Source organism: Nerophis lumbriciformis, linkage group LG07 (genome assembly GCF_033978685.3).
Source record: "Nerophis lumbriciformis linkage group LG07, RoL_Nlum_v2.1, whole genome shotgun sequence".
Taxonomy (NCBI): Eukaryota; Metazoa; Chordata; class Actinopteri; order Syngnathiformes; family Syngnathidae; genus Nerophis; species Nerophis lumbriciformis.
The window spans coordinates 13496637-13508654 of NC_084554.2; the positions used below are offsets into that span (position 1 = coordinate 13496637).

The 12018-nt window shown below is 41.6% G+C and overlaps 1 protein-coding gene across 1 annotated transcript; it reads right to left on the reverse strand.

Moving 5' to 3' along the window:
* Positions 1-1025: 1025 nt before the first annotated feature.
* Positions 1026-11191, reverse strand: LOC133609821 (leucine-rich repeat-containing protein 14). Its single transcript, XM_061965798.2, has 3 exons — positions 10634-11191; positions 4127-4921; positions 1026-1706 (listed from the first exon to the last, which is right to left on the reverse strand). Exons 1-3 carry the CDS (start codon positions 10909-10911, stop codon positions 1148-1150), a joined length of 1632 nt encoding a protein of 543 aa, XP_061821782.1. The 5' UTR covers positions 10912-11191; the 3' UTR covers positions 1026-1147.
* Positions 11192-12018: the final 827 nt, after the last annotated feature.

Consider the following 12018-nt stretch of genomic DNA (forward strand, 5'->3'; position numbering starts at 1 on the left):
TCACCACAACGGATCGATACAGCGTCCGCATTACTGAAGACGCCGCACCGATCCGCCTGTCGATCTCACGATCCACTCTTCCCTCACTCGTGAACAAGACTCCGAGGTACTTGAACTCCTCCACTTGGGGCAAGATCTCCTCCCCAACCCGGAGATGGCACTCCACCCTGTTCCGGGCGAGAACCATGGACTCGGACTTGGAGGTGCTGATTCTCATCCCAGTCGCTTCACACTCGGTTGCGAACCGATCCAGTGAGAGCTGAAGATCCTGGCCAGATGAAGCCATCAGGACCACATCATCTGCAAAAAGCAGAGACCTAATCCTGCAGCCACCAAACCAGATCCCCTCAACGCCTTGACTGCGCCTAGAAATTCTGTCCATAAAAGTTATGAACAGAATCGGTGACAAAGGGCAGCCTTGGCGGAGTCCAACCCTCACTGGAAACATGTCCGACTTACTACCGGCAATGCGGACCAAGCTCTGACACTGATCATACAGGACCGCCAAAATCAGACAGTCCGATACCCCATACTCTGAGCACTCCCCACAGGACTTCCCGAGGGACATGGTCGAATGCCTTCTCCAAGTCCACAAAACACATGTAGACTGGTTGGGCAAACTCCCATGCACCAAGGACCCTGCCGAGAGTATAGAGCTGGTCCACAGTTCCACGACCAGGACGAAAACCACACTGTTCCTCCTGAATCCGAGGTTCGACTATCCGGCGTAGCCTCCTCTCCAGTACACCTGAATAGACCTTACCGGGAAGGCTGAAGAGTGTGATCCCACGATAGTTAGAGCACACCCTCCGGTTCCCCTTCTTAACATGCAGTACCTGCAAAATTTCTGCCAACTTTGAAAGAACTAATATGTTTAGTAAGAAAGACAAAGTGCTTTATTGACGCTTATTCTTTCCAGGCTTTCGCGGGCCACAAAATAATGTGGCGGGCCAGATCTGGCAGCCCGGGCGTGGTCTGTTAAAAGATTATAAGAAGAGAATAGACGATTCTCGGTAAGATATTAATTGCCTTGTCTTTAATTGTTGACTGGTGAAAAAAGTTTGCTTGAATGAAGAAAGTGAATTGTTCACTTGCATGACAAAAATGTTACACACAACCGCCATTTTCCTGCACCGCTCTCGTCCACCTAGTCTTTCTCAAAGTTGATGATGTCACTGGTCAGGAAAAGGTCAGAGCGTCCACAGTCTTGCAGAAGTTGGTTAAGGCGGCTCTCGGTGACGCTGACCTGTTTGGACTCGTCCAGAGGCCAGTCCAGGAGCTGAGCGCTGGAGGGCAGCTCGGGAAGGCCCGGCTCGTAGTCTTCAAGGGGGATCGGGTACAGCAGCTGGCGCAGGGAGGGCATCCTTGCCGCCGTCCTCACCGCTTCATGTAGGCCAGCCGTGGACAGCGGGTTGAGAGCGAGGGCGAGGCGTTGGAGGGACAAGCAACACCCGAGCGAAGGGAGCAGCAGGCCCAGTAAGTTGTCGTTCAGTCCGCAGCCCATCAGGAAGAGGTGGCGCAACGTGCCCGACGCCTGGGAGAGAAAGCGGCGCATGGACGGCAGCGTGTTTGCATCCAGATGGTTTTGACTCAGGTCCAGATGCTGCAGAGAGGACGCGTGATGGCTGCAGGACAGGTAGGACAGGTCGGCCGCACTCAGGCTCAGATAGGGGAGCTCCAGCACCTCCAGAGGCTGTGGTAGTGAACTGCACCAAGAAGAGTATTATTGTCTCGCTACACTGCGTGTGTGTGTGTGTGTGTGTGTGTGTGTGTGTGTGTGTTGTATTTCTACCCTTCTTGAGACATCAACAAGGAAAAGTACCTTCCATATGAGGACCGGTGAACAAGTCTGTACCGAAATCATGGTCCCAATACGGAAAACCATTGCATCCTATAGAGAATGTCTCATTTGTGATGAAAATCCATCAAAATGAGGGTGGTCCCAAAAAGGAGGGATTTTTCAAATTGACTGTGTCGGTTTTAAAAAGTGCTCCCCCTCTGGCCAACATATGTAATAAGTGTATAAGAAATTGAAATGCGCCCTCTTTGGCCAAAAATAAAATAAATATGTATATAAAGACAGTGTAATAACTTGAAGTAAATAATAAAGATTAAAAACCAATTACCAACAAAAAAATTAAAAAACCAAACCTAAAAGCAGTCTTTTTCTCACAATGAGTCGACTTTTTTCTTATAAAATTGGGAACAATTTCTCATATTTCTGTAATATTTTCTCGTAAAATTATTACTTTTTAATGCAAAAGGGTAACATTTCTCATATACAATTCTGACTTATCACAATATTGTCAATGTTTGTGTTCTTGTAAAGTAGTGACATTTTTTTAAGTAAAATTATGACTTGTCATTTTGCCAAGTATAATTCCGATTATAATATTGCCAACATTTAAGTTTTCTTATAAAATTGTAACTTTTTTCGACTTATTCCATAAAATTGTAAAAATGTTAAGCTTTTCTTGTAAAATTACGACTGTTATTGAGTAAAATTCCAATTTTTATCATAATGCACAAATGTTCAGTTTTTCTTGTAAAATTTTGACTTGCGTTGAGTAAAATGACAACTTTTATTATAATACTGCCAAAATTCAAAGTTTTTCTTGTTAAATTGTGACCTTTTTCTTGTGAAATTCCAACTCATTTTTCACAACCATTTTTATATTTGCATTGTATGTATATATTATTAAAGGGGAACATTATCACAATTTCAGAATTGTTAAAACCATTACAAATCAGTTCCCAGTGGCTTAATATATTTTTCGAAGTTTTTTTCAAAATTTTACCCATCACGCAATATCCCTAAAAAAAGCTTCAAAGTGCCTGATTTTAACCATCGTTATATACACCCGTCCATTTTCCTGTGACGTCACATAGTGAAGCCAACACAAACAAACATGGCGGAAAGAACAGCAAGCTATAGCGACATTAGCTCGGATTCAGACTCGGATTTCAGCGGCTTAAGCGATTCAACAGATTACGCATGTATTGAAACGGATGGTTGTAGTGTGGAGGCAGGTAGCGAAAACGAAATTGAAGAAGAAACTGAAGCTATTGAGCCATATCGGTTTGAACCGTATGCAAGCGAAACCGACGAAAACGACACGACAGCCAGCGACACGGGAGAAAGCGAGGACGAATTCGGCGATCGCCTTCTAACCAACGATTGGTATGTGTTTGTTTGGCATTAAAGGAAACTAACAACTATGAACTAGGTTTACAGCATATGAAATGCATTTGGCAACAACATGCACTTTGAGAGTGCAGACAGCCCAATTTTCATCAATTAATATATTCTGTAGACATACCCTCATCCGCTCTCTTTTCCTGAAAGCTGATCTGTCCAGTTTTGGAGTTGATGTCAGCAGGCCAGGGAAGCTAGGGTCGATAGGGGGTTTAGCTCACTCGTCTGCGGGAACAAACTGCCGCCATTGCTTTCCGTGCTACCGAGGTCCTTTGTCCCTGAATTGCTCACACACTCCGGCAGATTCAATGGGGGTCTGGCGGCAGATTTCTTTGACTTTATCGTTGGAAATGCATCTGCTTTGAGTGTCGCAGGATATCCACACATTCTTGCCATCTCTGTCGTAGCATAGCTTTCGTCGGTAAAGTGTGCGGAACAAACGTCCAATTTCTTGCCACTTTCGCATCTTTGGGCCACTGGTGCAACTTGAATCCGTCCCTGTTCGTGTTGTTACACCCTCCGACAACACACCGACGAGGCATGATGTCTCCAAGGTACGGAAAACAGTCGAAAAACGGAAAATAACAGAGCTGATTTGACTCTGTGTTTGAGAAAATGGCGGATTGCTTCCCGATGTGACGTCACGTTGTGACGTCATCGCTCCGAGAGCGAATATTAGAAAGGCGTTTAATTCGCCAAAATTCACCCATTTAGAGTTCGGAAATCGGTTAAAAAAATAGATGGTCCTTTTTTCTGCAACATCAAGGTATGTATTGACGCTTACATAGGTCTGGTGATAATGTTCCCCTTTAATGTTGTAAATACAAATCTTTATACATCTAGAAAGGGTGGTCCTACAGAGGTAGGCATTTTTCGGAGGTCTCAAGAAGGCAAGAAACACAAGAATGTGTGCGTGTGCAGTCTTCCTACCTCAGCAGCACACAGAGTTGACCTGGTAAGCGCAGCGCCGTCAGGCTGAGACGTTGCAGTTGCCGCAGCTGCGCCATACCCCGAGAGAGATCTCCGAGCGCCTCCTCCTGGCCTGGCTCGTCCCGGCGCAGGTCCAGGTTGCAGTACTGCAGACGGAGGGCCTTCAAGTCGGGAAAGGTGGCGAGCAGAGGCATGAGCTGCGCCAGGCCCGTCACGCCCAGGTTACTGTAGCGCACGTCGACGCCCAGCAGACCCCTGCGAGGGAGAAGGTCCAGCACAGTCCTGATGCTGGACACGGAAATCTCCTCCACTCTGAGGTAGCGACAATGCAGCTTGAGAGGCGCCGGCGTGCTCAGGGCCAAGCACATACGCTCCCAAGAGCGGGCGTTGATGAAAATATCCGCTCTAACCCAAACTGACACGCAAATATCATCCTCTTCTTCCTCCTCCGTGCTGCTTGGTGCATCTATCAGTCTGTCCGTCTCCTTGCACTTCCTAACCACATCCCCTTCCTCCAGAACCCCCCTAGATGGTCTGCCTTCTATGCAGCTCAAGACCAACTCATTTGCTTCCTTGGGCCTCTTCCGTTGTGCTCGCTGTCTTTTCACGTGCTTGTCTCTGTGGATCGCGGAGAACGTCTTCCTCTCCTTATCTCTTCCATGCCTCCTGTGTGCCGCGGCCCTGGCCTGAACAATGGTAGTGCACAGCGCCACAGTCAGGGACCAGCCCCCCATGGTGTCCACCGATGAACCCTCATCATGCACGCCGCACAAGTCCAGAACACGCAGTGCGCATCTAAATGCAAGCAAGGAAACAAAAAGGTAAGTACCATTACTACTACTTTTTTTTTGCAAAGCAAAAGGTACTGTCTTAAAATCCCAGTCGTGGTTGAAGCAGCAAGGTCTAAATCAGAGGTGTCCAAACTTTTGGACTTGGGGGGCCGCATTGGGCTAAAAAAAACAACTAATTTGGTCGAAGGCCGAAAGAATGTAAAGTAACTATTAGAGCTGTAGCTATCGAATATTTTAGTCATTGAGTATTTTATCGAATATCCCGATCGATTAATCGAATAAATCATATTTTTGCTTAATTAAGGTTTAATTATACATGTTAAGATGTGCCCTCAATTATTGCGTTTGGCCTAATTGTCTTATTTCCTAAACACCGGTTTTCATTATTGAAGGCTGACACGCACAGCTAAAATGCGTCCCTGGTTGATTGTGCTAATAAAAACAGTTGCGCTCACAGCCCTATGTGCTGTGTGGTGTGACCGCATAAACGAGGGTTACTAATGAAAGGCTAATTGAACACGACAGCTCGGATACGTTGTTAGTTTTCAACACCTTTTGGCGACATTTGATGACTTTGCGGGAGTTAGAGAACACATCCTAGTTATCATAATGAATAAAATGTGTTTTACTAACACAACTTTTACGTTTACATTTGATAATAGATGACTTACCTCGCCTCTGGACGTCTCTCAAATCGGATGCTTTCTCGACAGGTGCTACAGCATCGAACTTGTGCTATTGTGGTATGCGAGCTCCATTTTGCAATGTTTGCATACTACTGTGTTTTCCTTTGATTTTAGTGTGAAGTGTTCCGACACCTTAGGCAACGTGTGTTGCTTCTTAATTCCCTCGTTTTGCTATGAATCTTGTCCACTGCTTTTTGCGACGTCTGCCATTGCGAGTTATGTCAGCGAAAAAGTTTTCTAAACTCAGGCGTATTTAAAAGAGCGGTGTTGTGCAGTGCAGGGGGCGTATGATCTGTGCAGGGCTGCAACTAACGATTAATTTGATAATCGATTAATCTGTCAATTATTACTTCGATTAATCGATTAATAATCGGATAAAAGAGACAAACTACATTTATATCCTATCCAGTATTTTATTGGGGGAAAAAACAGCATACTGGCACCATACTTATTTTGATTATTGTTTCTCAGCTGTTTGTAAATGTTGCAGTTTATAAATAAAGGTTTATTAAAAAAAAAAAAAAGTTTTTTTTAAATTTATTTAAAAAAATAAAATAAAGCCTCTACGCATGCGCATTGCATAGATCCAACGAATCGATGACTAAATTAATCAGCAACTATTTTTATAATCGATTTTAATCGATTTAATCGATTAGTTATTGCAGCCCTAGATCTGTGACGTAAACACGCTGTGCAACACCGAAACGGTCCGTGCGAAATGTGAGCTTTGACTACAGTTTATTAAACGAGGCAAAAAGCCGTAAAAAAAACTTAACGACGCCTCAAGGCAGCGAAGATTTCTCGAAAGTATTTTGTAATCAAATTACTCGAGTTACTCGAGGAATCGTTTCAGCTGTAGTAACTATATATATATGTACAGGCCTCAAATGTTTACTATTTCAGGTCAAGGCATGTGTTTCCTTAAAGGAGATTTTATATTTATATATATATATATATATATATATATATATATATATATATATATATATTGTAACGGCAATCTTCACCTTCAAATTTTCCAATTTATTGTCATTACTCAACAGGTTTGAGGGAGTGCTCCTACGCAGTAGCAAACATATATATATATATATATATATATATATATATATATATATATATATATATATATACCGGTGTATATATATATATATATATATACAAACTTTTTTTTAAATTCATTATTAATCTAAATTTGTCAGCTTTTTGTCATTTCATGATGCCTTTATCTCTATTTTTATAGAGGGAGGGTTTTTTTTTGTAATTATTATTTTCAAGTTATGTACATTTATATGTACTGGTACATGTCGATGCTGTATCAGAACAGATCCATTAAGAGTTTGAGCAAAAATATGTTGTATAGAAATTAATTATACACATTAACAAAATGCTGTGTCACATGAATGGTTTTTGAAGTAATACCTTTTATAACATGAAAAAAAACCCTTCTGTTTACTTTTTGATATTAAAATGAAACAAAGCAGTTTGGCTAATGAAGATGAAGTCTAAAACAAGCTTTGTTCTTCTCTTAGTTCAGTACAAAAGTTTGGCCAACAAAAATAATCGAATACACAAACTTCACAGCCTGTGTTCAATTCGATGAGATGACAAAACTTTTTAGCTAGTATTGATGTTATTTGAACACTGATACAGTTTGCAGTTAAATAAAGAAGGCGTGAACATCCCAATAAACAAACTAAAGATATTATAAACAAGTTGTGACAACGTTCACGACACATCACCTGCTGCATATTTCCTTACCTCATTAACTCTGTCACTGCAGCTGATGGACGCTGTATTGACCAAATAAAAGTAACATCAAATAGTTTTTCTCCTTCGCTGTATACTTTTAGTGTGGGGACAAGTGTGTCTGTCTCCAATATTGTCCACACCTGTCTCCATCTAAACACAGCAGTGCGCTCTTAAACACACGCCGGGAAGCAATGGAAAATAACATTAAACCAAGCGCTTAGCTCCGTTTACGAGGGGAAATCTCCTGAGCAAAGAAAAGTCAGTGTCGCTAGTCTGCCATGATTATAAAGCCAAACGACGCTAGTGCGCATCGTGTTGCCTAGAATGCATTAATAAATGACGGGGTTTCGGTAATTAAAAAATTAGACAGTATTACTAACCCTGCGATGAGGTGGCGACTTGTCCAGGGTGTACCCCGCCTTCCGCCCGATTGTAGCTGAGATAGGCTCCAGCGCCCCCGCGACCCCAAAGGGAATAAGCGGTAGAAAATGGATGGAGTATTACTAACCGTCGGGAATTTTATCACGAATTATCATTATACCGTTTATTGTTACATCCCTCGTCCATTAACAAGTAAAAAGTCAAGGGTGGTCGCGGCAAGAAAAACATTCATGAAGTTTGGTTCTTTGAAGAATTTATTATGGGTCTACTGAAAATGTGAGCAAATCTGCTGGGTCAAAAGTATACATACAGCAATGTTAATATTTGCTTACATGTCTCTTGGCGAGTTTCACTGCAATAAGGCACTTTTGGTAGCCATCCACAAGCTTCTGGTTGAATTTTTGACCACTCCTCTTGACAAAATTAGTGCAGTTCAGCTAAATGTGTTGGTTTTCTGACATGGACTTGTTTCTTCAGCATTGTCCACACGTTTAAGTCAGGACTTTGGGAAGGCCATTCTAAAACCTTAATTCTAGCCTGATATAGCCATTCCTTTACCACTTTTGATGTGTGTTTGTGGTCATTGTCCTGTTGAAACACCCCACTGCGCCCAAGACCCAACCTCCGGTCTGATGATTTTAGGTTGTCCTGAAGAATTTGGAGGTAATCCTCCTTTTTCATTGTCCCATTTAACGCACCAGTTCCATTGGCAGCAAAACAGGCCCAGAGCATAATATTACCACCACCATGCTTGACGGTGGGTATGGTGTTCCTGGGATTAAAGGCCTCACATTTTCTCCTGCAAACATATTGCTGGGTATTGTGGCCAAACAGCTCAATTTTTGTTTCATCTGCCATCACATGGACAAAGATAAGACCTTCTGGAAGAAAGTTCTGTGGTCAGATGAAACAGAAATTGAGCTGTTTGGCCACAATACCCAGCAATATGTTTGCAGGAGAAAAGGTGAGGCCTTTAATCCCAGGAACACCATACCTACCATCAAGTAATTGTTGCACATGCTCCAATTAAGCATAATTAAAGGTCACTGACCTAAGTCAGGGGTGTCAAACTAATTTTAGCTCAGGGGCCGCATGGAGGAAAATGTGTGCACACGCGGGCCGGACTATTAAAATCATGGCATTAAAACTACCAAAATAAAGACAACTTCAGATTGTTTTCTTTGTCTTACTTTGGCCAATAATAGAACAAACACATTCGAAAATATTACAATAAAAATATAGAAAAAAATACCGGCAGCGGTAAAGTTTAGATCCATGAAGGAAAGAAGAAAGTGAATGAATGTTTATAACTGAATACATTTACAAATGCATAAAAATGTGTTTTCTTTTGTATTATTTTTTTTTTATGAATTAAGTAACGTTTATGACAACCTTTTTCCAAAACACAATACAGAATGTGAGATATAACAGGATAATGCATACATTTATCATTTGTTTTCAAAACGCTTACAAAAAAGTGGGACCCCAAAAATTTACTGTGCGACCCCATTTTGAAAATTCCTAGCGCCAAATCTGATGGGAATATTGGTGCGTGCAAAACAGCAGGCGGCTGTGGCCTGCGGGCCGGTTCTAATACTAATCAAATATCCCGGGTGCCATAGATCAGTGGTGATATATAGTGTATATATTCTGTTTTTATGTAGATTTAATTTAAAAAATATATATATATATATTTTTTTTTAATAAAGAAATACAATCATGTGTGCTTACGGACTGTATCCCTGCAGACTGTATTGATATACATTGATATATAGAGTATATATTCTGTTTTTATGTAGATTTAATTAAAAAAAATATATATATATTTTTTTTTAATAAGGGACGGCATGGCGCAGTGGAAGAGTGGCCGTGCGCAACCCGAGGGTCCCTGGTTCAATCCCCACCTAGTACTAACCTCGTCATGTCCGTTGTGTCCTGAGCAAGACACTTCACCCTTGCTCCTGATGGGTGCTGGTTAGCGCCTTGCATGGCAGCTCCCTCCATCAGTGTGTGAATGTGTGTGTGAATGGGTAAATGTGGAAGTAGTGTCAAAGCGCTTTGAGTACCTTGAAGGTAGAAAAGCGCTATACAAGTACAACCCATTTATCATTCATTTATAATAAAGAAATACAATCATGTGTGCTTACGGACTGTATCCCTGCAGACTGTATTGATATACATTGACATATAGTGTATATATTCTGTTTTTATGTAGATTTAATAAAAAAATAAAAACATTTTTCATTTCTTTTTTCTTGTGCGGCCCGGTGGTTGGGGACCACTGCCATAGATCAGTGGTCCCCAACCACTGGGCCGATTGGTACCGGGTTGCACAAGAAATAAAAAAATAAATATTTTTTTAATTTTTTTTAAATTAAATCAACATAAAAAACACAATATATACATTATATATCAATACAGTTTGCAAGGATACAGTCCGTAAGCACACATGATTGTATTTTTTTATGAAAAAAACAACCCCCCCCCCCCCCCCCCCGGTCTGTGGGACAAATTTTCAAGCGTTGACCGGTCCGCAGCTACAAAAAGGTTGGGGACCACTGCCATAGATCATTCATTCGCGGGCAGGGCCTTGACTTTGACACATAGGACCTAAGTTATTTGCATTGTCCACTTGATGGCAACAAAATGACATCATCAAAGTCTTTCTTATTAAATTGAATGCAATCTCCCTGCGGGCAATTCATTCATGACATTTAGCGGGTCAAATCGAAGACGTCAGCCGGCCGCGGGCCGTAGTTTGGACACCTCTGGTCCATATGTATGTGTCTATTCTTTTTTATTTTACACCCAAATATTGAACAATTTATTCCCAATCCATTTGTTTTACTATAAAACAAAAAAAACATAACGTTAAGAAAGGTGGCCCAGGTTCTAATTACCTTTGATCGGAAAATCCTTTGACCACTGCAAGCAACAGAGCCTGCACGCAGGCGCGACACGGAGGCGGTTGTCCTCGGTTCCTCCGCCCGCCGACAAGCAATCTGCGTTCGGGCCATCTGTGGACCAGGTCGCTGATGGCCAGCGGCCTGCACGCGGCTAAGGACGCGTCCAGCAACGGTCCGTAGAGCTCCCGCGGAACCCACCGGAGCCACCGCGGCGACGAGCAGTGCTCGTTCACCACCTTCATGGCGCTCAGGCTCACCAAGGAAAGCACCATCGCAGCCGCTCATGAAACACGAACTATTACTGCGAGAGGGGGCGATACGTTGAAGCGACGTCGAGCATCGTGGTATAAAAATAAACGCGAATATTAACGGAGTAAAGAACGGGCGGAAGAGCAACCCACTGAGGAAGCTGCAGCCCTTGTTTACACTTTACACCGTCGCACTCTTATGACGTAACACATATGCGACAAAAGCAATGGCGCGCGAGATTAAATAACACTCAAAATAAAGAAAATGTTGTAGTTTATTACGATAAAACACAAACATTTGATAATTTTTGTAGTTTAATATAATAATAATAAATAATAATGGATTAGATTTATATAACGCTTTTTTCTAGACACGCTTCACAGAGAACATTAGTCATTCACACCTGGTTGTGGTAAGCTACTTTCATAGCCACAGCTGCCCTGGGGTAGGCTGATAATTAGGGGGGTGGGAAAAAATAGATTCGAATTCAAATCGCCATTCTCACGTTGTACGATTCAGTATCGATTCTCATTTTTCAAAAATCGATTTTTTTTATTTTTTTTAAATTAATCAATCCAACAAAACAATACACAGCAATACCATAACAATGCAATCCAGTTCCAAAACCAAACCCGACCCAGCAACACTCAGAACTGCAATAAACAGAGCAATTGAGAGGAGACACAAACACGACACAGAACAAACCAAAAGTAGTGAAACAAAAATGAATATTATCAACAACAGTATCAATATTAGTAACAATTTCAACATAGCGGTGATTAAAAATCCCTCATTGACATTATTAGACATTTATAAAAAAAATAAAAATGAACAATAGTGTCACAGTGGCTTACACTTGCTTGTCCACTATTTTCACAAAGATAAGATAAGTCATATTTTTGGTTCATTTAATAGTTAAAACAAATTTACATTATCAATCAATCAATCAATGTTTATTTATATAGCCCTAAATCACAAGTGTCTCAAAGGGCTGCACAAGCCAATTATTGCAATCAGTTGATAAAACATTGTCCTTTACAATTATAAAAGCTTTTTACAAAAATCTACTACTCTGCTTGCATGTCAGCAGACTGGGGTAGATCCTGCTGAAATCCTACGTATTGAATGAA

Excerpts from the sequence above, each read along its gene's own strand:
- LOC133609821 (XM_061965798.2), bottom strand. The coding sequence starts at position 10,911 with ATGGTGCTTTCCTTGGTGAGCCTGAGCGCCATGAAGGTGGTGAACGAG. Across the intron at positions 4,922-10,633 it reads AAAGGATTTTCCGATCAAAG|ATGCGCACTGCGTGTTCTGG; the intron begins GTAATTAGAACC and ends GCTTGCATTTAG. Across the intron at positions 1,707-4,126 it reads CAACTCTGTGTGCTGCTGAG|TTCACTACCACAGCCTCTGG; the intron begins GTAGGAAGACTG and ends TTCTTGGTGCAG.